The sequence below is a fragment of the Harpia harpyja genome, chromosome 12 (assembly GCF_026419915.1).
Source record: "Harpia harpyja isolate bHarHar1 chromosome 12, bHarHar1 primary haplotype, whole genome shotgun sequence".
Taxonomy (NCBI): domain Eukaryota; kingdom Metazoa; phylum Chordata; class Aves; order Accipitriformes; family Accipitridae; genus Harpia; species Harpia harpyja.
In genome coordinates this window covers 20,939,420-20,963,931 of record NC_068951.1, presented here as the reverse complement: position 1 = coordinate 20,963,931, position 24,512 = coordinate 20,939,420, and the positions used below count along the sequence as shown (strand labels likewise).

At 47.0% G+C, this 24,512-nt stretch overlaps 1 protein-coding gene across 10 annotated transcripts in view; it reads right to left on the bottom strand.

Annotated features, from left to right (window-relative positions):
- Positions 1–962: 962 nt before the first annotated feature.
- ST6GAL1 (ST6 beta-galactoside alpha-2,6-sialyltransferase 1) overlaps positions 963–24,512 on the bottom strand; it is a 48,628-nt gene continuing 25,078 nt past the window's right edge. For 5 of the 10 annotated variants that reach the window (XM_052803615.1, XM_052803612.1, XM_052803611.1 and 2 more), the window contains 5 exons: positions 15,247–15,928; positions 11,266–11,363; positions 5,891–5,992; positions 4,445–4,619; positions 963–2,458 (listed from right to left, as the gene is read on the bottom strand). In XM_052803615.1, the coding sequence (XP_052659575.1) occupies positions 2,217–2,458; positions 4,445–4,619; positions 5,891–5,992; positions 11,266–11,363; positions 15,247–15,928 (1,299 nt within the window). In that variant the 3' untranslated portion in view covers positions 963–2,216. Of the gene's footprint in view, positions 2,459–4,444; positions 4,620–5,890; positions 5,993–11,265; positions 11,364–15,246; positions 15,929–17,065; positions 17,194–21,913; positions 21,935–24,512 lie in introns of those variants that run through there. The other 5 variants (XM_052803618.1, XM_052803617.1, XM_052803619.1 and 2 more) reach the window with 4 other exon arrangements.

Here is a 24,512-nt window from a genome sequence, read left to right as displayed (position 1 = left end):
CTATTTTAAGCTCTGTCACAATTCCTGTGAAACTCTGTTTAGATTGTAAATGAATCACATGTTGGATCTAGCTAAAATAGCATAATGTTTGAAATTTCATGCCCAGTGCAACAGTATTGCCTGTAAGTAACTGAGGGCTCTGAAAGACCCTGGGGAGCCTGTTTAACATTTGTCTTCTTGCAGGCACACTGCAGAGGAGAAGGTGGTTTGGAGGACCCCCAGGTGAACAGCAGGCAGACTGTGCTTGCTTCCTGGGGCAGTGCTTGCTCCCCTGCAGCAAGGTACCATCCATCCATTACACAGCCCAAGCAAAGGAGGGTGGCTGGTCCGGTCACCCCAACAGGGCAGGTGGGGGAAAATAACATTGTGAGAAATAACAAATGAGACAGCCTAGGGAAAAAAGGCAGAAGCTATTAAAATCCCAACTAAATACATGCTAAGAAGGCAAATCGCTGTGACAGACAACCCCTTGATCCAAGGGCCAGAGGTAGGACTGTTACAAACTCAGAGTGGAGATGGAGAGAGGTTTGCTGTGGCTCTCCCAAACAACCCCTGCAGGCTTTTCCTCCGTAAGCTCTCTCCTTGCCTAACAGTGGAAATGAATGCTTAAGAAGACACAACTGCTCACGGGCTTCATTGCATTCTTGTCCTAGTGCTCCTGAGCAGTAGTGTAAGGACCTGAATTTTTTTTTATATATAAATATATGACACGACACACAATTTGTAAACACTGACAGCTCCAATCCATCCGATGGGCCTGCAGAAAGCCAGCCTCAGAGCTGCAGGAACAGCTCTGCAGCTGCCCTCTCACCAAGATCGGGCACGAGCCGTGGGCTTACTGGAACGAGAAGGTGGGCAGCTCCCTCCCAGCTCTGCCTGCGCTGGCGCAAGGCTGGTACAGGTCCCAGGGGCCACGGAGCAATGACATTTACACTGGTTTTGCCGAGGCAAGAAAGGGCAAATGGCTTCACAGGATTTATTAAAAACAGGAGAAGGAAAAGCTTTCTTTACAGACATCATGAAACACATCAGTACGGAAGAGGACAGGGAAGGTGTTCTCGCTGACATACAGAGATTGCAGAGCTACTACTTCGACCATGCTGCCACAGACTCCTCTCGAGCAGAAAAAAGGGCCCCCCCCCCATGAGAGAGAGCATGAGAAGCATGCACACTCTCCCTGCCCACCGCTCATGAAGCATGGAAGCGATGCATCTGCTCCCCACCTATTCAGAAAGAGCACACAGCAGCCGAGAGATCACCTTGGTTCACTTGCAGAAAACTGGAACTCATCTAGCAGCAGCTACGTGGTATTTCTGTTACTGGAGATGAGCCAGCAAGGAATTTGCCAACAATTGCAAAGGTAGACCAGCAGAGAGCTGGAAAGAGGTACCGACTTCCAGTGAGTTCTCCCATTTGTGCCTTGGAGCATCTTCCCCAAAATGCTTCTGAAATAAGGCTTCTTCTGTACCAAGCACAGCACTGTACTGGAGGAGTAAACGTTCACTAAAATTTCTTTTAAGTAATTAAAAAAAAAGTAAAAATATTAAAAAGTCTCGCGAGAATCACTGAATTGTGAATTGCCTCCCTCTTCCTTTGCCAAAAATGCCACCTGAATGGTTTTGGAAGTCTTACAATTCGAAAGGAAGTTGCCATGGTTATTTTACAAACTGTTTATAAAAATCAAATATTTTGGACTAGGGGTTTAGCTTATCGGTACACAGCTTTGGCAGTGTTTCCATAAATCAGCCCTGCTCCAAAGAGCTCCTAGGACTTTGGGAACAAGTTTTAAATTATTTTTCTTGTTTCTCAACGGACCAGGTTTTTGGCTGTCATAACCCCTTTGAAGCAAACCGAACTATATTCGGCATTTGATCCTGACTTGTGCAATCTCTGCTTAGAAAGCATCTCCTGCGCCTCCCATACACCATCATTGATTGAGATGAAGACAGAGATATCCACTGGCTGCATGAGCCTGGCTCCACCGGGAGTAAATTTATTGCAGTGGCTCATGCAGATACCGCGTGGATGTACCGCAATGTATTAACACCGCCTTACAGCTGGGAGAAGTTAGGCAACAAAGTCCTAAGAGCAAGTGTTGCGACACGGAAGAGCTGTCAAAGCACACCAGTGCTTAGACCTAACAAATCTGACAACCCTGATTTAAAAAGTGCTTTGACAATAAAGAAAAATTCCGAAACACACTAAAAACTGATCTGCTAGCAATGCACGTTTCGGAAGCCGGGCAAAGTAACTTTCCCTTGAATATAAATGTCCTCATCTGTGCCCTGGTTTATATGCTTCACCAAGTTTTTCTCAAACAGGAGGGGGTGATAAGCTCCCATGGTACAGGCACGGTCGTGAAACTTCTGGTAATAGTGGCAAATGTCCGTCTGCCGTTTAGAAGGGAGAAATTCGTACACGTCCACTTCATCACAGAGCGTCATCATGATCACAATGCCTAGGGAGGGAAAGAAAGCAGACATCCCCATGTCAAACCAGAGAACTGATTAAACGTGCCAGCGAGACAGGTGGTCAGCAAGAAGCGTCCAGCTCCAAGGGGAAGGGTTTTCTTTTTGAACATTGAGACGAGAGGGGGAAAAAACAAGTCTGGCCAGACGGGGCTGTTTTCTGAAGCCCTCTCTTGCAAAGCGCGCGATCAACTTGATAACAGCGGATTGTTGATAGCGACAGCCATGCCAAAAGGCCAATTTTTAAGAGTGCTACCATTCTCCGTGACCTTCGTGGAAAATTGGGCGTCTGCCAACTGTGTGCTACAATTAGCCCATCCAAACAGCCCATCTCAAACCTGCTTGGGTAAGCAGCGATGAGACAACCTTCACCATTTCTCCACCTGCCTCTTGTGAAGGCAGGGGATGTGAAAGCGACTGTGCTTGGAGATGGCTGGCGGAGAGGGAGCAGCCTCTGCTCCCCAGGCTCCCCCAGGTCCCCCGCAGCAGAGCAGTGCTGCCCTCCTGTGTCTTCTGACAGGCACAGGAACCACCCGAGGACATTCACGCCAGCGCTGGGCACAGACCGACCTGTCAACTTTCTGGCCAGAGCAGAAGTAAGCCATAGTTACGCGCTACTTTTCTTCCAAGTGCAAGAAATAGCGAGGACATACTAGGGAAACAGAACCAACGTATAGTATCACAGAAAATTCACGTGGCATTTGAGACATCAGGGACCATGCATGATCAGAGGAACACAGTTTACAAGACATTAGAGGAACCCACCCGTGAAACCACTTGTTTAACTAAGGTGCATTTTAAACATGTTTTCATCCACCTTTTCAAATGACAATTTTCATCCATGCTTAGGCCTTCCAGGAAACCCAGAGCTGCAAACTGGAACTTGTCTGCGCCCCTGAGTCTGGCAAGGTGACTTGTTTTACAAAGCAGATAACTTGGCCTAAAGTTAAGCCACAGAGGAATTTGCTGTCTGATGTGGCTCCGTGCCTGCCTTCAAGCCCCTAACTCCAGTTAACAACAATTTTGCTGCTGAAGTCATTGACTATGCTGTTACGCAGTTGTTCTGCACGTATCCTGGCAATGATGTAATAAGTGCTGGGCAAGAGCAAGAAAATTAGACATTTGACCGGCAAAAATAGGAAGTGACTCTGTTTACACAGAGGTAGAAGGGTGCCTGTGCCCCAGCAGTGATGGGAGCAGAGATGGGAGCAGAGGAGAGGCTGAAGCACAGCAGTTGGACATCCACGTGGCAAACAGGACCACACGTCTACGCTGTGATTTCAAATACATGTGAACTTCCTGAGAAGTTCACTCCTTTTTATTCAGCTGATCATGAGATCTGCTCTCCAATAAGAAGGAAAAGCTTTGCAACAGCAGAATGTAAAATGAGCCTCTTTGCCGAGAGGCTGGATTTAGCATGCTGACAAACAAGGCGTTAGCATGCTGAATAAGGGGGAATATCACTGAACTTTTCAGGGCAACTATTCAGTCTGACCATCCCCAGCTCCCCAGTAAGACTTTAGCTATATATATTTTTTCATATATATATTTCCATATTTATATATGGAAAGGATAAACAGACAAGCATTTAGATTTCATCTGCAGTAACCAGTTTTGCCTGACAAGATCTGAGCCCACAGGAGCCGTATCCTTCCTCTCACATCCCGTGGGAACAGCTCTGGCGCTAGAAGCTAGAAATCCTAGAGACCATTTTGATGTTGCTATCTGCTCTCGTGTTTGCACGTGGAACCAGGCCATGTTTGTAACTGCTGTTTCAGAGGGGTGCTGCAAACTGCTTGCTTTAACACAACTGAGCTGCTACTTTAAAGACCGGAAGCTTAAATTTTGGCATAAGACAAACACTGTAAAAGCAACTCTGATAAGCACCATAAATCTGTAGTTGTCTTTGAAAAAAGGCATCCTGGAGAGTTCCTGCCTGCAAACTGAACAAGAAGTTTAGAGGGCAATTATCTTACCAAGCATTCCTGATGATGGTGGGTTAGGCTGAATATGCTCCAGGGAATTCTCCTGCAGAATATCCCAGAGTTGCCACTGCATTTTTGGATTCAGGATATAGAAGGGCTGCTCTGGATGTGCACTACGATACAACTTATAGCTTTCAAAAAAGTTGTAGTCTGGTTTTCTGTACCACTGCAAAACAGAAACAAGTCAGACTCTTTTTATTTCTAGCCCACTCTTTCCCATAACCAAGAGGAAACAAGGGTAAGTGAACCTGCTGCTGCCAGGGGGAAAAGGTCTGGCTATACCTACATCCACTCACTTGCTGTCCCCCACCACCTCATCTGCCCCTCAGGTCACTGTGGTGACTTGACTCAGTGAACAGAGCAGGGAAAACCCAAATCTCAGTGAAGGACCATTAAACAAGATCAGCACCTTGTATAATTTAATTATGCATCCCCCAATAGCAGATGATGTTGAGAACTCTGCCTTAAATGTTACAGACCCTGACCCCTCTCCACACTGGAGTACAAAGCATCCTATTCTGCAGGCACGTGTCCCCAGCACAGGCTCTTAAACCAGGCTGAGCTGATTTCCACCCTAAAACTTCCCCTTTCAGTAAAAACACTTAGGAAGGAAGGGTTTATGTTTTCTTAAAGTCATTTTGAGATTTTTTTCCTATGCTAAAAATATTCCATCCTGGTTTTACTGACTCTTAAACATGCCGTACATATACCCTCATGTCTCCTGGAGGTGTGGAACTAGACACAAGAATAAACATCAGTGAGAAAATAGGAAATGCAGTCCAGAGAAAGGAACGCAAAGACCTCTCAGTTACAGACAGAGCTTAAAATAAAAGCAAAGAATGGACTATTCACTCCTACCTGCTTTCACCCTGAGCCTCCAAAGCTCATCACTTATCAAATAATGCCCTTTTGTACTCAAATGAAAAGTGAATGCTAGAGGGATTGCAACACCCACAAGTGAAAGCCTAGCTGACACAGAGAGGAGACATTTCCTAAGATCTTCAGAGGGTTTCCCAATCCATTCATAATGCATCGAGTATACCTCATGTCTGACTTGGTGCTTGAAATATCCAAGCATTAACCATCAGAAAATCTTACAGCAACTGTCAGAAAGAGGAGATCATCCTCTGATGAGACGACAACTGCTGCAGCCAGTAGTGACGAACTCCCTGCAGCATCAGCCCATGCAAAAGTAAAGGTGGTGACCCGTTACACCTGGCCTGAGGCCCTTCACAGGGATCAGGAACAGGCAAGTGTTTCCCCAGGAGCACCCGTGCACGGGATATTCTCAGAAGTACATATGGATATACCCATGATAACAAAGAGGTAAACAAGAATGGCCTTAAAATGAGTGAGTGCCCATATTAGGAAGAAGTGGGTTAACAGATGCACTTAAAAGTATATGACTGATTTTATTTACAGAAAACTCAGCCTTACCTCATGAATTTCTGCATGATATGGTGCTGGATCCCAGACAATTAAGATTCCAGTGTTATATAGCGCTTCCCTCAGGAACTGCTGCTCCTCAACAGTTACGAGCTTGAAAAACAACAACAAATACAGTAATATACAGTATGCTGTCAGAATTAGCAGGCAGCCAAGCAGTAAAACATACCTGAATACAGCCACCCCACTGCCAGTGTTTGAGCATGCCCCACTGTATGCAGGCAAGGACACAACCCCCAGTGATGCCCTTCCAACGCTCACTCCAGCCCTGTCTAGCCGCATAGGATTTAGTGGCCAGTCACACGAAAGACTGCCATTACGCTTTACGAGGTTTTCTCTATCCATCTTCAATAATAAAATGAGGCCAGGACCCACAGAGTGACGCAGCTTGTATGATGGATACCATTGCTACAACTACCAGAAGCAGGTGGGAACATCGGTTGCTGCCACCAGTCACCAGGACAGTCCAGTAAGAGCCTAACACAAACGCACTGTTGGCTTTATCCAAAACCTTCGCTTGAACCAGAACAAGCCTGCACGCGGGTGGTTTCCCCTGAGCAGGACAAACTCAGGCAGCCAGGGCTCAGCACTGGGCCAACTCGCTGCGAGGCCACTGCTGCAAGAGACGTGGGTGGCCACGGCACCCCCAGGTGACCCTGCCTTGCGCCGAGCCCCACCTCACCTCTCCGGAGCAGGATGGTGCGACGCGGGTGAGGGAGGTTTGAATCCCCTCAGAGCAGCAATGAGAAGGAAAGCACCACAACAGCAAAGCGCATGGGCTAGAGACAGTATTGGTGGAGAGAGACTGCTCCACCAGTGGCTTTCCCAAAGGAACAGAACCAGGTGGTTCAAACAGAGAAGTTGCCCTCTACAGCATGTGGCACCCAAGGGTAACCCATATCTGTAGGAAAACCAAACAGTCAGAATCACACAAGACAGGGACTGATCTCCCGTCCTCCCCACCCAAAGGCATAACCTGTACAGGCACAGCTTGTAAACATCCGCTGAAGAAAAGCATCATCATAAAAATCGGCTCCCATTTGTCCCGTTTTTCTCCGTGGATCTAATTAAGAGCTAGCCAATTTATCCTTGAGTATCCCTGCTGGCCCCAGCAGCAGGCTGCCTTCCTGGCTGTCCTCATAACCAGAGCACAAGGACGCTCTGGCCAGCCCAGATGCAAATGATTCCAAAAGCAAAAAGGGTTTCCTCACATCTGTTCTTAACTCTGCGGGATTAGGCTTTGGCCTCGACCACGCGTACTGCCTGGTTTCATTTCCCAACAGTAGCTAAAATATCTAGGCCACTTGTTAGCTGAAGCGTGCAAGGCTGCAGGTGTGAACTTCTGTCTCCAGTCCGTGGACACCAGAGGCAGAGGCAAGGCGGGGGCACGGCAGCTGGCACCAGCCATCCCCTTAGCCAGGTACGAGTGGGACGGAGCACTGCAACAGGACAGGAATAGGGCATGGAACACAGGCGCTTCATTTTCATTTCATTGTTTCTATTTAAAGGCGAGAAATCTTTCAGGAACTTTTCTGATGTGAAACACGTGAAAGGAGGATTCGAGGGAGACTGAGCATCAGAGAAAGCAAAGGTCAGCCAAGCAAAGCCATGTGAGTTGGCAGAGGCACACAAACCCCTAGAGAGCTGGGACAGGCACAAAAGCAAAGGGATAAGAAACCAGGTGGGGAGCACCTCCACAGCCACAGGGTGTTTGCTGTTTCCTTCCCCATGCCACAGAGCTGGCTCTTGGCACTACTAGTTATCTATTGGTCACTTAACCCGTTTACTGGAGGAATCTGGCTCCCCAGATACCTTTAGTGCCTATTTGTTCTGTTTAATACTGACTGATTCTTTCCAAGTAGTTAAATTCATTTAAATTGCTACATGACTTAAATGCCTTGCCCAGCTTTTTGATCCTAATTAGTTAGCTGACCTGTTAATTTGCTCTTTAGCCAATTCCCTGTTTAGCAAGTACCTTGCTAATTCAGCCCCTACCCTCCTGGTATGTTTACTGACTGTATCAAAATGAGTTCCTTCTCTCCGGCTACCACAGTCAATGCCCTGTAATCTAAACATGTTCTCCTTTCCCATCACAATCTTACGCCATTCCACAGATGTGCTATCTCCCTTCTCTTCCTCCCTGCACACTCGTTAGTGCCAATGACAGCAAGCACAGCCAAAGCAGAGTGCTCTCCACAACAGTGAGAAGCCAGCCAAGGAGAACTGTAAACAAGGGCTGGGAGGAATGACGTACTCTGGACTTTGGTCAGCTCTGCAGAAAGGAGTTGTGTCCTACAGAATGACATTTGCACTCCCTCTGCACGCTCTTCAGCCCTTATTTTCACAAGATGTGACTGCCTTCCCAGGGCAAATCGATGCCTTGCATGAGACTGCAGGAAAACATGCCATTAAAGGAAGGAGTACTGATGAACCAGTGAAGGTCTAAGAAAATAAGCAAGGTAATGTTAAAGGATTTCTTTAGTTAGAATGACTACCAAGCTGGTGGACCTACAAGCCTATCCTCAGATCTGAGGATCCCAAATTTCCCCCCCTCCTGCCAGTATCAATCTATTAATCTTTCCCTATGAACACAGATGCACAAGATACCCTACTCTACTGTTAAAACCATCCACGCCAGATATGTGCTAGAGACTGGTCCCCAAATTACAGAAAAATATCTTAAAATAATTATTAAGCAACTTAGGGCCACTGGCCACACATGCCAAAGGGATACTACTCAATACAGACTAGTTTTGACATATTAGATTCAGGAGATCCCATTTGCTTCAATTTGGGAGTGGGCTGAGGACTGATCAATAGTAAGAGCCAAAATAAGAGCAGCCAAGCCACAATCCCATCCCTGTTCCCAGTGACCACTTATGAGAAAAGCCAAACCCAGAACAAGAACGAATTACAGCTTGTCCAGCCAGTACCTGATGCCTGCAAGAGCTCTCTGCAAGGCGCAGCTCCTGCAGCAAGCTGAAAACAAAATGTGATCAGGCAACCCTACTAACAAGAAGGTTAAAATGATGTTGCCATGACTAAAACAGCACTGAACCATTAAAAGTGCAAATAAAAAACACAGAAGAAAACCAGGCTCCCAATCCAGTGATTCCTGAAGATAACAGGGACTGCACTTAGAGCTGTTCAGCTTAGAAACTCCAGAAGAGAGACTCTGCACTATTCAGATGGAGAACATCTTTTGCCCTGTTCAGCAGCTAGATCAATGCTGCACTATGAGTTAACTTTGAGTTAACTCTAAAAACTGGAACAACTTTGCTCTCCCTGCAACTGAAGTTTTCTTAGCTGGTGTCTCTGTTCAGAGGGGATGGTGGCAGATGAAAAACCCATGGCTGCAGGCCGATCTGCATGGAGAACAGAAGCACTGTAATGACGTGGCTATTACTACAGTTGGTCCAAAATAAGAGCATCCACATGGAGAGCTATTACTGCTATATTACAGCTGTACAATCACACAGTTACCCTCCTCCCTGTGCAGATAACCCTAGTATCACACAGGTCACGTATGTGTTTTTGCTGGTTTCATATCACAGTAAGTTTGGCAATGAGCACATCCTCCAAAGAAAGGTTTCTTAAGTGATAACACCTATCTGACATCATAAAAATACACACAGAAGGGAGAGATAAAAAAATGGAGAGGTCAAACAGGGCAGAGGAAGAAGGATGTCAGCAGCCAGATATGTCTGCTAAAAACAGACTGGTTCAGAAAGGACAAACCGTCCGGCATCTGACTGGTGGTTTAACACAGGGGAATCGAGATGCAGAAAGCAGCAGAACAGAGCATGGTAGCAAGGGGAGAAGGCGAGACCCAAGGGCAGAAAGAGGTAGCAACAGCATTCACACAAGAAGCAAGAACGTACTTCAAAAGACACACAAAATGAACTAGGGAAACTGGTTACAAGCTAGCTCCACATCTTGCCTTTGAAGAGGATGGCCAAGCTCCTGCTGCTGCTTTGAGAAACTTCAAGCCTTGTTACACGGCAGCACCCACGGACTCCTCACACAGAGGCAGATGAGAAAACTCCAGGCCTATAAATCTTAGCTTTGGGGTGAGGAAAGCAAACTGCCTTTTCAGTTCTGGAGTACAAAAGCTACGCTTCAGTCCCCCAACTCTCCCCCACTCACTCCCTCAGTCTTCATGTGCCTACAGCCTCCTCCCCCTCTTCCTGGGTGAGGAGGTGCTCGTACTCTGTGTTGCAATGCTGCACCGGGTCTTTTATCCAGCGGCCCTTGGCCTATTCCGTATTTACTGTCCCACTCCATTCCCTCACCAGCACGCACTACTGTGATTTCCTCTTCTCTCTGCGTGTCCACAGTTGAAAACTTCTCTCCCTGAAATGGGCAAACATGGGGGGTAACAGACACATGGAAGTAGGGTGCAAACACCATCTGAGATGTACCTAGAGCAGCGACAGTCTCCGTTGTGGGTCTCGCTCTGCTCCTGAACGGGTGGCATACTAACCCTGCTAATGTATTGCTAGACACATTCCTAACCACTGAGAGTCTGCTTCAAAGCCTACTGAAGTCCAAAGAAAATTAGCAGACATACAGCCTCATACCTAGAAAGAGCTCTCAGAGTCAGAGAAAATTTAACTTGGTAAGCAACGCCTTGCATTAAAGGTACTTTCTGTCATGCTCTGCAATGAGGTCCTGGACCCTCCAACTGCCACCAGAGCCCCTACGCTCTCCTGGCTGTGTGCAGGCTACAGCTTTAAAGGTGGGTCCTTTGCCAATTGTCTTCAGCCATTGAACAGCCCTGGTTAATGCGTTATCTTAGAGTCTGCGGAATCGCCGGGCAGAAAAGTATTGTTCTTTTATTAAAAGCCACATAAACTTCCTTCATTCTTCATACCCATCTCTGGGGCAGACACAACTTGTCTCTTGGCACCCCTCAGTTTGCTGAGCAGCGTTAGCTGAGCTGCAGTGTCATTCCTGCCTCACGCTCCCAGAGCACAGCAGCAAGCATGCAGCTGGCCTTCCTGTACTAACAATGAGGCTTCGAGCCAAGACAAAAATCAAGTTACCTTGTGCCTGCCGTAAATTGCAAGCAGGCTTCTGCACATTAGCTAGCACGTGCTAGTTTAACTGCAGCAACCTCAGATTTACCAGCTGTCCCCCGGAAAGGAAAGATGTTCCCATCCTATGGCTATCTGCTAGGGACAGGAGAAATTGGATAGAAAGCCCTGTTCTCCCCAACTTCATTTTAAAGACCTCCCAGCAGCAGATGAAAGCAGAAGCCCCGTGGATGTTGTTATTTCAGCCTGCTGCTCAGCTCCCAGGCAGCACAGGGGAGGTACGCAGCTCTGCCACGCTTGGCCCATTTGGCACATGTTAGTCAGACCTACCTGGGAGTTCACAAGACGAATTGTTGTCTTTTGCCCCACATCTTCTTGAAACCCCTTGATAGGAGCCCCATTGAATCGCAAAACAGCATCATGGCTATCTGAAAGCAAAACAGAGTGAAAACCTGTAAGCTAACAACTGTTTTTTGGATAGAAGAGATGTGTAATAGGCTATTCACCTGCATTTCTAATACTATCTGGCTAGTCCCTGGCTTTCCACGTAACAATCAGAAGTACCAAACCAGATTCTGTGGAAGAAGTTGTTAGTCTAACTTAGTGATCAATACACTTTTAAAAATCCACTTTTTTAAACTACAATCCACTGGCAGGCTGAGAGCAGCCCTAGCATTTGCTCTGCATGGAGGAGTGCAGCATCTCCTTCCCCCTCTCTCTTCTTCCTTCCACTTTACCAGTAGATAGACCGATATACAATTAATTTACCATGTGGCTGGCTGCAAACTAAGCAACTAGGAAATAACGGCAAGCCACTGTCCTCTCTTACAGCCTGGAGGTTGACCAGCCCGAGAAACATGTATAATAACCACAGCGGAAAGCAAAGCTGACTTCAGCCTGCCAGCATACCTCCCACGTTACAGAAATAAAACCACCGCTGTGCATTTACAGCCACAGCTTGTAACATGCCTTGGGATTCACTGCGTTTTCCTCTGCTGGCATCATCTCTTAAGATAGCACAGCACTCCTCCAGCAACCCTCCTCTGCCTCGGCACAGCCGGCCACGTTGCCGTAATGCCACAGAGCCAGGCTGCTGCTGCGGCACAGAAGGCGTTCGTGCCTGTCACCCTGGCACCCTGGCTTCTCCATACCTCTTGGCTAGATTTGGATAGGAAACCTTTCCCGTGATCAGAGGCATTGAGTTAGAGGAACAGGATCAACTTCCCTGCCTTTGCCCTGAGGCCACACAACCACAGTTCACGGCAGTGGCAGCTGGGGTCTGTGGGGAATTGCTGAGTCCCCAGCCAGGGCAGAAGGGCTCGCCTGGTCCAGAACCAGGTCTTTTCAAGATCATTTTCTTGAAAACAGGGGTGTTCTCACAAGCAATGCTGGAGGATCAGTAATCACTGGCAGTGAAGACTAGTTTCTCAGCTACTTTATTCTCAAAGACAAGTAGATCTTGTTTAGAGCCCTGCCAAAGCAACACAAAAAACCCAGAAAGGTGATGTTTCTGAAAAAATGTGTCCACGCTGAGAAGCAGTTCTGTAGTTACCACTACAGACCCTCAACTCCACATCCTACCTTGCATCAATAGAGTACAGGGTTATAATTTCCCCATATAACTTCAGCCAGACACCAAGCATTATTAGGCCCTAAATTTGCATTTAAAAGGGGTGTTTAATGACTGCACAGGCAGAGTAGCTGGCTCTCTGAAGCACTCTGACTCCAGGTGGTTGCGCAGCACTTGGTATTTCTCATATCAGATTTTTCACTGGCAATTCATAACCTACAATAACACCAAGAGCCCAGTAAGATACAAGCTGCTTGTTTACAAGCTTCTCCCCGTTCTGCTCTGCCAGCCTCCCTTACATTGGCTAATTGCTCATTTGATATCTTAACGTGATTACACAGAGCAAATATTTCCTGGAACAATAATTCAGCAATCCGTTGTGCTCATCTACGCAAATGCTTCATTTTAAGCCTGTCAGATTTAGTACCTTTCTGGCACCTTCCTCCAACAAAACCACGGCTTTTCCTACCTGGAAATACATCAGGTCAAAACTAGGAAAAAAACCATACATAAGTACACTGAATACTCCTGAATCCTTTGATATTCACTCTGCCCAGCTCAAGGCTGCAAGTGCCGAAAACTCTGCAGAATCACTAGCAGAGATGACTGCTTGAGCAGAAAGGTTAAAGCCTGTGACCCAGGCGCAAGGAACGCAAGACAGGGACACCAGCAAGGGTTAACGGCATTCGCCTCAGGCACATTACACAGTAACCTTTCCAGCATCCATCCCTTGCGATCTGGAACAAACTGGTGCTTCAGTTTCGGGGACAGGCTCTGAGGCCAGCCGTAGGAACAATGAAATGGCTTTCCACGTCTGACGCCCTTTCAGCTGCATTGCAGCCGGAGCACAGCCCGTCGCACTTCTTGGCTGCTCTGATACCGAACCCAGCGCTTGCACGGACTGCATTACAACACGCTGTAAATGCCACCCTCAGCTCTCGAGACGGCCCCCCTATGGAGGAGCGAGCAGTTGTATCTGTATGCAGGAGTCTAACAGAGACACAAGCCAGCTGTGTCAGGGGAGGGTGTTAAGGTCACTTCTGTGGAAACCTTTAGCTACTGAACTTCAAGAGGCACCTAAACAAGCCAAGACAGGTACTCAAAGGAAAAGTCAGAATTGGCTTACCAAGTCTTGACCCACCTGGCCTCAAACGCTCCTCAGAGGCGGAAACAATTACATCAACCAACGCCCACCTGTAATTTTTACCAGAAGGTAATGCTATCCTGGTTCATACCGCCACTATCTTTCTCATCGCATCTTTCATGGCATTTTAACACACTTCAGACTGTTCAACCTCATTCTAGTGCCTGCCCACCTGCCCTGTGGAGCAGAGAGGAGTTTGGGGGAGAACTTCTGAGCAAGTACCAGAACAAAACCCTGACCCCTTCCATGAGTATCCGGGGTCTACGATTCTGAAGGCTTTGCCCAAGTTGTCCATGAATAATGTATTAAAAGCTATCTATCTACTTGTTTCACAGGATGAAGGCTACTTGCAGCTAAGTGCAGGCCAAAGGGACCTGATCCAACAGAGAACGTATGGACACACTGAAGCCTGCAAACAATTTCCACTGGAGAGAACACTCATAGGCTTTAAAACTTCTGCAGTGAAGCTGCAGTTCAGCCAAGTGTGAATCTTAACTGAGCCTCAAACAACAATTAGTGAAGAAAGCTGAGGGAACTGCAGGCACAGGAGAATTTTCTGCCAGGCACAAAATCCTGAGTTGAAGGCTGGACAGTTGGTTTCCCCTGCATGCTGCTTTCTTAAAGACACAAAATGCTTTGGTATCAGAACATGCTACTTTATAATCCACGGTACAAGACCAATGCTTCAGCGTTCATTAATTAACGCATTAACCGCAGATAAATATGGTCAGATAAGACTTTGCAAAGCATCACCAAACTTTGTCTAAAGAAGAGATAAAATAAAGCCCAGTAAAGTTTTTCCATGGTCTCCTGGACCACTCAAACTCAGCCACTGCCTTGTGGTTCAGAATGAAGCAGTGCCACTTTTGGAAAGCCATGAGCAAGAATTACAGCGTCACTAAGGCTGGAAGGGACCTATGAAGATTATCTGTGCCCAGCCCCTCTGCTCAACACTGGGTCAGCTACAGCAGATTGCTCAGGGCTGTGTCCAGTGGGGTTTTTTCCCCTTTAGTGTTTTGTTTTACTTCTCTGAAGAAGTCCTTCTGAATGAAAAATCTTGACTGTTGACTGTGCAATGAATGCATTGGCATTACTCGACCCACCCCAAACCCTCTCAATAAACAAACACTTTAGGAACCATGACCTCTCCCTGGTATCCAGTATTAGTGCTACCCTCTAGTGATGCCAACGCAATCATGAAAATTGAAAGGACTAGCTGGAATAGAACTACCTGCACATACGTCATGTCCTCTCAGCTCAACCCAACCCTTCCACTCCCTTGGAGCTTGCCCGTTTTGGTCCACCCAAGGTCCAAGGCTCACAGGCACTGTGATCTAGGGCATCATAATGCAGCCTACACTGTGCGGTGTGTACATTCAGAAAGGAAGCGAGAATCTGATCATTACTCCCATCTCTTCCTAGTCTGTTATGTTCACTAACTCTAGAAGAAGTTCAAGGATAATATTTCAATTTATTTTAAAGACCTTTGTGACCACACCAGTGACTTATTGGTAAGAGCACGACAGTAGATTACTTCTATTCAGTGTCACTTATAAAACAATGTTATTTGACTTCATGCTAATAGAAAGATACCAACCTATCTCTTGTCCCAAATGAGATGATTTCAGAGACCCTGCTGAGGACACAACGGCACAGCGACCCAGGCGGCCCACTGTTTCATTGAGGCTTTTCCCTGGTAGGTATTGCTGCCATTCAGAGGTATCAAAAGGACCATCCGATCCCTGTATCATGGTCACGTTCACCCTGTCCCGTAGCTGGCAGAGCAGCTTCTCTGGGCTGAGTTTAGCAGTGTTCCTCTTCCCGTTGTAAGTCACATTGTACTTGTTCATGGACAAGTAGTTTTTTCTGACCTTCTGCAACCTGGGTATGAGATTTCTGGATGAGCTGTCCTTATCCCATACCTTCACAGAGTCTGATGCTTTCTTGGACTTTTCAGCTGTTCCAGAGGTGCTGCCTCTTACTTTGTTGTGGTTACCAAACCATGTTTTGGGTATCTGACCCAGTTCACTGGCTGCTTCACGGAAGAGGCCCTGTGATTTAAGTGGGATCCATTTTTCCGAAGTCCTGTGAACCTGCGAATCATCGTTCTCGGTCTTGAAAGGAACATAGTAGCTTCTTCTCATCTCTCTCCACAAGCAAACTGTCAGCGCTACCAGTATCACCACGAGAACAAACATCAATTTTTTCAACACATTGATGTGAACCATAGTGTACGGTGCATCCAAATGGCATGCTAAACACAGGGCAGGAAGCTGGTCCTGGGAGAGAAGAACACATCTAAGTCAGGGCTGCGTGCACAGGCCTGTGTATCTATAAAGTTATAAACATCAGTGTGCGGGCAATGGGAGGGGAGAGGGAGGGCATAGGGGTAATTTTAAAATTTCAGGCTGTTTAAAGATCTCATTTCAAAGTCCACCACCTCAAACATCAAATGGAAAGACTTCAGCTGCCTATTAGCCATTGCATGCTATGTAACGGTGATCTGAGGCCACTGCCACTCAAACCTTTTTTCTATTCCCTTCCACAGGTGACAGTCAAGCTTAACACAGCCAGTACCATACCAGCAGCAGGGTAAGTCTCCACTTCTCTTTCCTTCACCTCCCATCCCATCCAGCCAATATCGAAATCCCACCACTAGCATTGCCAGAACTGAGCTTCTACTTGACTATAGGCATGAACACTAAGGAAGCACATAATGAGGCATTTAACTGTTGAAATAAAAGCTGTGAGTTCATGAACAGTGGGACTTTCAAAAGCCTGGGACTGACACACTTGGTGACTTCACAGGAAACTCCTGCAAGCCTGCAGTGGGCTGAGCGCACTCCCAACGTGAAGCCTCACTCAACAGCTGCTGGGAGCCAATAAATCCACAGTAGGGTTTGAGGCATGTTTAGGTTCATAAATACACTTTGATAAACGTTACTCAAGGTATGTTACCGCCAGAGAAAGCAATGCCAGACCCTGTTGTACAGTATTGCCTCTCCTCTTTTGCACTGCCTCATATTAGCAGATACCTCCAGCTCCCATCATGTTATAAAAGGGGGCAATTCAATAGCAAGAGTGCCCAAAGGCCAACTCAACCAAGGCAGCACAAGGGGCTGGTGTAGGAAACATATGCTGAGGCATAAACAGCTCGTGAGCGGCACACTGGAACACAGAATACAGGAGGGCAGCTGCTCATTTCCCTACAAGGCTGCTCCAGGATGTGTCCAAGAACATGGGAGCTGATTAGAGACACCAGCTGTCCCAATGCTCCTCAGGAGACACACACATGCAGATCACTACCCATCCTAGAGAGAGAGACCCTAGTGACAACTCCCTCCTTCAGCAACTTGCTGAAAGCAAGCTGTGCTAAGCTGTGGTATTGAGAAGCCACTGAGCTACCAACGTACTACCTGGGGATAAAGCAGCAACTCTCCAACTCAGGTCATTTTTGGCTGTTGGCAGATTTTCTTCCAAGAGTTTAAGCAGGATATCGCAAAACACAACAGTTCTGTGACGCACTGAAGAGTTCAAGAAACACCTGCAAAAAAAGAGGGAAAAAAAACCCCTATTATGGAAGAACCTCATGGTTCTGGGGATGAGCAAGTATTTCCTCAGACAAGCCCTGCGGTCCTACAAAAGCTCTTACCCAGGCATGGAAGGGGCAGCAGCAAACACCACATAAGCTTTTTAAACACTTAAATGCCCACTCAAAATGGGCATCTTCCTTCTTAGTCTGAAAACTATTCTCAGCTAAAGCAGGAACCGGTTCGCAGGCTGCCTGCTCTACGCCCCCACCAGACCGACAGCCTTCTCCGCGGAGAAGGCTCTGAGCAGTGGACACACCAGCAATACAGTCAAGAAAAAGTCCCAGTGCTGAGTCTTAGCACAATGAACAGGGGAAAGAAAAAGCTACCTTTTCCTAAGGAAATATCTTACTGCCTATTCTTGGGCAATTCACACACTCTTTCTCAAATGCAATGGCAGAGAAGACTCCCTGCTTTTTTGGAGCGAGTCGTATGAAAAGTTGCTTTACAACATATATCTTAATCCACAGGTCTTCACAGACTAGAAAAACGTATTTTAGGCTTTATAGCTTCACTCTACCAAGGAAATGCAGCAAAAGAAAGGGAGCTTTCACAGTGTTACACAATTCAAGAAGTAGCTTGCTTTTGCAGGAACTCCGAGTCAGTACAATGCCACATAAGCTAAATTACAAATGCTACTGTTCATAGGATTAAATACTAAATTATTAAAGCATCCTAATGCTGACTACTTATATTTTCTTTTAACTATGTGAAGGAACTCATCCTGATTTCTCACAGAGCAGGCTGCTTAAAAAGTAAACATTCTTCTACCTCCACTTCATAAACTAAGAAAAAAAAATATCAAAATTCTAGAAGCACTAGTAATTCTAGCTTCTATTGAAGTGATTTCCCCTGCCTTGACAGACCACCTCACTTTTCATTTGCTTGAGAAGCAAGTGCTAGAAAGGCACGCTGAAGTCTTTTTGGCCAGTATGGTTTCAGATGCAGAGGTACAGCAGTCTGGGGAAGGGGGGGCTGTTGGGAGGGGATGCAGGACATCACTGCGCTCTCTTCTGTGAGTAGTTAACACAAGGTTCCCTGTGCTGTTTATAGTTCCTCTTCTGCTGCGGTCTCTGCAAGACACTCTCAACCCTGCCTCCCCCCCGGTCCCCTCTGCAGCTGGAGACCCTGGTGGGCCAGCCTGCTCGGTGTCTGCCTGGTGCCCTTGGGAATGGAAAGAGCCACATGAAGGCAGGAGACTGCAAAAGCCATTTGCTAAAGGGGAAAGCACCGCTGAGTCAGCCTCCATGCTGTCAGAGGCTCTGCAGGCAAACCACACTTAGATAGCAAGGTTTTCCAAATTGCGCGCGAGAGAAACACCAAAATAGAGTTGTCCAGTGTCAGTGTAGTACAAAACTCTGAGACACCTCCCTCCGACCACGCTTCGTGCAGACCCCAACCTGACTTGATTTATGCTATACTTCTTTACACAAGATGAGGGTGTCGCTTCCAGGAAACTCCACCAAGATGCTCTGCGTGGGCAGGACAGATCCTCTGCACCACAGGAGGTGCCCAGCTGCCCTACTGCCCTGCAGAGCGAAGTCCTTCATTCCGGGCCATGGAGGGTTCTGCCATGCTTTTGAATTCAGAAGCCCCTCCTGACGGGCTTCCAGGTGTAGGTGATAGCAGGCGCATCTTGGTACTGTCAGCTTTTGTTTCCCGTGGCTAGGATCATCTAGAGGAGTGGCAGGTTCATCGCAGTGGAACAACCTTACAGTTCATTGCAAGTTCCTGCTGGGACGCTCCTCCCAATGCCACACAGCAGAGGATGCCCAACAAGTTACAACACCTCCTCTCCTCCCTGGGCCCCACAAAGGAACCTAGAAAACTCACCTTCAGCACTCAGCACAATGTGATCTCCGCCTTTGATGACTGTGCATGCCGCTGCAATGTGAACAGGTATTTTGCTTTGATTTGTAAGTTGGCAAAGTAGGTTCTGCAAGCAAGTACATTTTAGGAGAGCCACAACATTTCAAGGTACCTTTTGTTCACCAAGGGTTCACTGCAGTTCAGTTTAATTATTACTACTACTTCACATTATATATTTTATTTGCACAAGTAGTGTCCTAACATGAGGTCCCTCTCAAGCACTCTCCCAGCAAACCTTTTCTGCCGAGCGGGAAGGCAGTTGCTCTTCCAGGCAAGGTAGGATACCCCACAAGTGGTGCTCTCTTTCCACACCCTTAGATAAGTCACTTCTGTGCGCTTCTGTATCGCAGCGGTTAGTACAAATGTGCTCTTCTGGAGGTGACACAAACTTATCACCTACACAAAGCACAAGGTGTCAGCTATGAGCATTAAGAAAGAAAGGACAACCCCCCCCCCCAAACTATAAAAACACTTAAACAAATAGCTGCTGCCTTCCTGAAACCTAGAGCTCAAGGCGGCTGTGGGGTGCAGCACTGGCTGGCTGGCAGACTCACCCCACACAGCAAGTCCTCTGCGGGTAAATTAATCCTGTGCAGAGAATGAGTGAGTGATGCAGTATCCTCAAGGCAGTCAGGGAATTATATCCTGTCCACACACTCTTATACTTAACCTTTATTGTCCAAGTATATCACTGGAGTCAGGTCTTAATCATCAAAGTACAGAAGAGTGTGAAAGTCCTGCCTCCTCTGGCATCCCAGACGCTGCCATCCACCCGGGGAGCTGCAGACAGCAGTGCCCTGGCAGAGAACACCAGGCCATCCCCATTTCCACTACCCACAGCAGATCTACCCTAAAACAGCTAACAACAGCGTCTTCACCTCATTAAACAAAAAGTCTATCAAGCCCTTACCTGTCTCCTACAGTGGCTGACAGCAGATACCCAGAGAAACCACATATGGACAAACATATGAATATATTTCTCTTCCAGTAAATGCACACAGCTTCCCAAAAGCTCTGTCATCAGCTGTACCAATGCCCACCCTCTGCACATGTTTAATTGCTTCTTGAAACCACGCACATTGCCCAAACAGCCTGAGGCAATGAATTCTGCAGTTGCGCACCGTGCAGAGACAACCCCTCCTCTCTCCGCCTCACACTGGCAAACCCAATCGCACCGACAGTAATCCTGTCTTCATTTTCTGCACGTCGTTCATGGTTGCACCACCCCTCCTAACACCCTCCTTTCCCCACTCATTGCTTTTCCAGGCTGAATCCCGTTTTTTCCAATCCCTCCTTGCACAGCAGCTTTTCCGTTCTCTGACTCTCTGGGTCAACTTCCCCGGCACCGTTAGCAGCGTGTGAACATCCCTCGAGGCAGGCGCATGGGGACACCCCAGCTGCACACGCTCAGGCCACGTGGTCTGGCAGCAACATAACAACGGGGCTGCTTTGTTCTCCTTCCAAAACTTCCTCCACTTCTATTTCCCTTCCTGCCCATTTCTAAGCCCTGAGCGCTAGGCTGTCAGTAATGACTTCAGGATATTTTGCAAGCGGCGCTGACTCACTGAGAGTTCTCTCCAGCACAGGGCGGAGAGCAGGAATAAAATAGGACTAAAGAGCACTATCTTACCCCTGCTAGGCTTCCTTTGCCCTTGCGCTGCCCAGCCACCAGGATTGCCGGATCCCTCTGCAGCTGCTTGGTGTTTTCTCTGGTCCCAGAAGCCCTCTGAAGACAAAGCCAGCCAAGCCCATAACCTAGCCCTTCCTCCTCTCCTTTGCAGATCCGTTATCGCTGCTTAACAGCGGAGATATCGGTGCAAATCCCTGTGGGACTTCTGTGAAGTTGTGAAACCTGACCGCTTGGTTTCCCACCCGCTAGGCAGTCACTAATCCAGGATGGGAACTTTCTCATCCCACGACAGCTTAGGGTGGTTTTTTTTCCTGAGGCTCTTGATGAGGAATCTCAGCAAAACCTTGAAAATTCAAGCATGCTATTTCCTTCTCTCCAGGTTCACTAACTTCTGAAAATGAGAGAAGAGGAAACAGGCAGACAGATTTGAAACATGACTCTTCTGCAAACAGATGATGAGACTCCTCCATTAATTCTCACATATTCTACAGGTGTTAGTTATTTTTATTATGTTTACTGGTCTGAAGCAACGGATCCCACCAGAGTCCCTCTGAAATGCGATCATGTCAAATAACACCTTTAACTTAATTTAAACAACGATTTGAGAGATGTAACCTCTGGGGATGGGCACATGCAGGGGGCACATCCACCTGTTCTACTGTGCCTCTCCTTGGTCCCTCTGTTCATATATCAGCATCATTCACCCGCAGTTTTCTTGCCTCTGATGTAAGCACAAAAGCTTTTTACTTTAGCAAGTTGTTCCTCAGTCTTTTTTTGGGTAATGTGATAACGATTTCATATTTAAACGTAGAGCATTTACATTTCTTTCCAGGTTTCCTTCATTTATACATTTCCATCTGTACCCACAACTGTGCTGTGCCTAAATACAAAGCAGTAAAGCTTTGCCCCCAGCTTTTGCTGGTGTATTTTTGAATGTTTTTATGCTCCCCCATATGAACATTTTATACTTCAACTATACCTTTTTTTTTTTTTTTTTTTTTTGTACATTCTCGGTACTAACCCTTTCCTCCACCCAGCACCCTCTGTAAAGCGCCTGTGGCTGGTAGCTGAGGCAGAATGAGTTCACATGAAAGTGTGTGAAAAGAGGATACCTAAAGGGGAAATACATAGAGGTGTAGGGCAGAAATCCCTCCATTCAAAATAAAATAACATACCCAAGGAAACTGAAGAGGAGAAAAAAGTAGGATTCGAGAAGTGACCTCGAATCCACATCTGCTCTTTAAATTCCCTATTCTTGTCCTGAGGAAAAAAAAAATAATTATCAAGAGCCTTTATAGTATTATACAAACTACAATCATGCCTTTTTGCAAATGAAGAAGCTATACTTTTCATATACTTGATACATCAGATGAAAGGTGGTCATACATTTGTTCAAGCTAAAGGTCTCTCCCTCTGGAGTTTCAGAAGATCTCTCTGATACTTTATTTAGCCTGGCCTGTTAATTCAACTGTGTGTATTTCAATTTTGTAAATATATAAACAGGGAAGGTTTACTTCTAGCAATCTTGGGTTTTTTCCAAAACATCACTGTGCTGTGAAAATAAAACATCTGTTGAGCCATACATTTAAGTAAGTGCTTCCAAGGCCATCAAACAAAACAAAAAAAAGTGCCGAATGAGGAATTTTTACGTGGAGAATGAGGAAAACAAGCATTTTAAGTGAGGAACATGGTTAAATTTCAGATGACGTGTTGAGAAGCTATACACGTCACCTGCTAATGAAATAAATCATTCCATTAGTCCTGCCTGCATTAAAAATCTCTGCATGTGCCAGAAACAATATGCTGCTGTCACAGCTGAAAAAAATTCTCCAGGAGAACAGGAGAGGCAGATTTTGCGGGGAGGCACAGGGGAAAGTTTAAGCATGTGTTTCATTTTGGTTTTACGTGTCAACAAACATTGGGATTTAATAAAGGCAGAAGCCTTCATTTCTGGCTGTGTCAGCCCTTTATTCCCCCTCTTTTCTGAGGTCCCGTGTTGGTTTTGGAGGGTGGCTCTGCATTGCAGCACACTGCCTTCCCTTCTGCCCTAATTAAAAAGCAGTAGTTTTGCTTTCACTCACCGCCGATGCTCTGCCAGGCACCTGCAGAACCACACGGTCACCATCGGCCACTGAGACCCAAGGCGAGAGGCGACCCGCGCTGCTGTGGCTTCCCACCTCTGGCTCCCGCCGGCCCAGCAGGATGCCCGCACAGCTCTGGCCCAGGACCAGCCCATACCAGGGCATGAAGTGCATGTTTGGAGCTGTTGGAGCTCAGCTCTAATAAACCACTTTATGTTAGCAAGTATGACATACGCGATGACAAATCCGCTCCAGGGCATCTGAACCAGCTAACCCATTGCAGTTAAGGACATGCCAACAGTACGCCCAGCAGCACCTACAGGGCTGAGAAGCAGCTTTCCAAAGAAGTGAGCCTCTGTTTGCTGTTGTGCTCCTGTCCAGACCAAACACACATGTGCGGGGACCGTTTTCGACACCAACGTACCAAGAGAGTAAGGGAGGGATTCAACAAACAGTGTTACAGCACTGTTAGAGGCATGCTGCTCTAATAGCTTGTGACTCTAGAAGGGAAGGTCCTCCTGTCCCTTTGCTTACCTGTTCAGAGACTGTCAGGATGACCTTTAGCTCCAACAAGCGTGTCACATTACCACCCTTCACTCCAACACTGTCAGGAAAACGTTTAACACCAAAAAGCGTATCTTTTCCTTCTGCAAAGCCACAAGCTCTAACCATTGCCCTGGACCAGCAGTAACAGTCCCTGACCCTGCTGGCTAAGGCAGAAATGGGCTACTGCAGGGTCCTTTGCAGGCGCATGAAGATGGAAGGACAATTTAACTCTTAGGACTGCAAAAAATAATTACCAAGGCACGCCATAGTGGAGAATGGTGGGTTACTCGCCCAGAGGGACAGCGTGTTTACGAGCTCCGGAACAGGACCAAGCTCTTGGCTGGTGGGACCAGCACCTCTCCATTACAAAACCTGCCTTCCTACCCCACAGACACCTGCCAAATATTCCTTGTTAACAGTAATGGACAGGAAAGAGACCCCACCTGCGTGGGGTGCTGGCATGCCCCAGGCGAGCCCCGGGCTCTGGCAGTGTGTTCCCACTCAGGTGCGGTCGGCCAGCCACCATGGGAGCTTTCAGAGTCCAGTTCAACACAGAAGCCATTTTGTCATGGGCACATGCCCATGGAAGCCTCACTGAGCAAGATACTTGGAGACCACTGCTGGTAACAAACCTTTTCAATTTCTAAAATCACTAGTTTCATGTTGAAAGAGAAAGCAAGTGCATCATGCCATGCATGAAGCGCACCAATTCCCAAAAGCACTGCTTCTCCTCCCATACCTGGCCCCCCCAGCTGAGGAGGGGAGTGATAGAGTGGCTTTGGTGGGCACCTGGCATCCAGCCAGGGTCGACCTGCCACACAAGTGAGGTTTTCATTAGCAGTCAGCTTTATCATAACCGTTCCCACACTGACACCAACAGTGAAAATTTCCCCCCAGCTTTAAAGACCAGGGTGCGATCACTCATTTAGGACTATTTACTTTACATAGAACATTACACCTTCCAATCAAACAAATCACTTCTTTGTTCCCTCCCAATCATGTGTTCCTCTACATCGTTTATCTTTTGAAATGAGAGGGGGGCACTTCTTCATTTTAAATTAGGGGCATGTGGCAGGTCAACACTTAATGCCTCTGCAAATATCACTGCACGCCAGGACACGTAATTGGTATTGCATGGCCCCAGGAC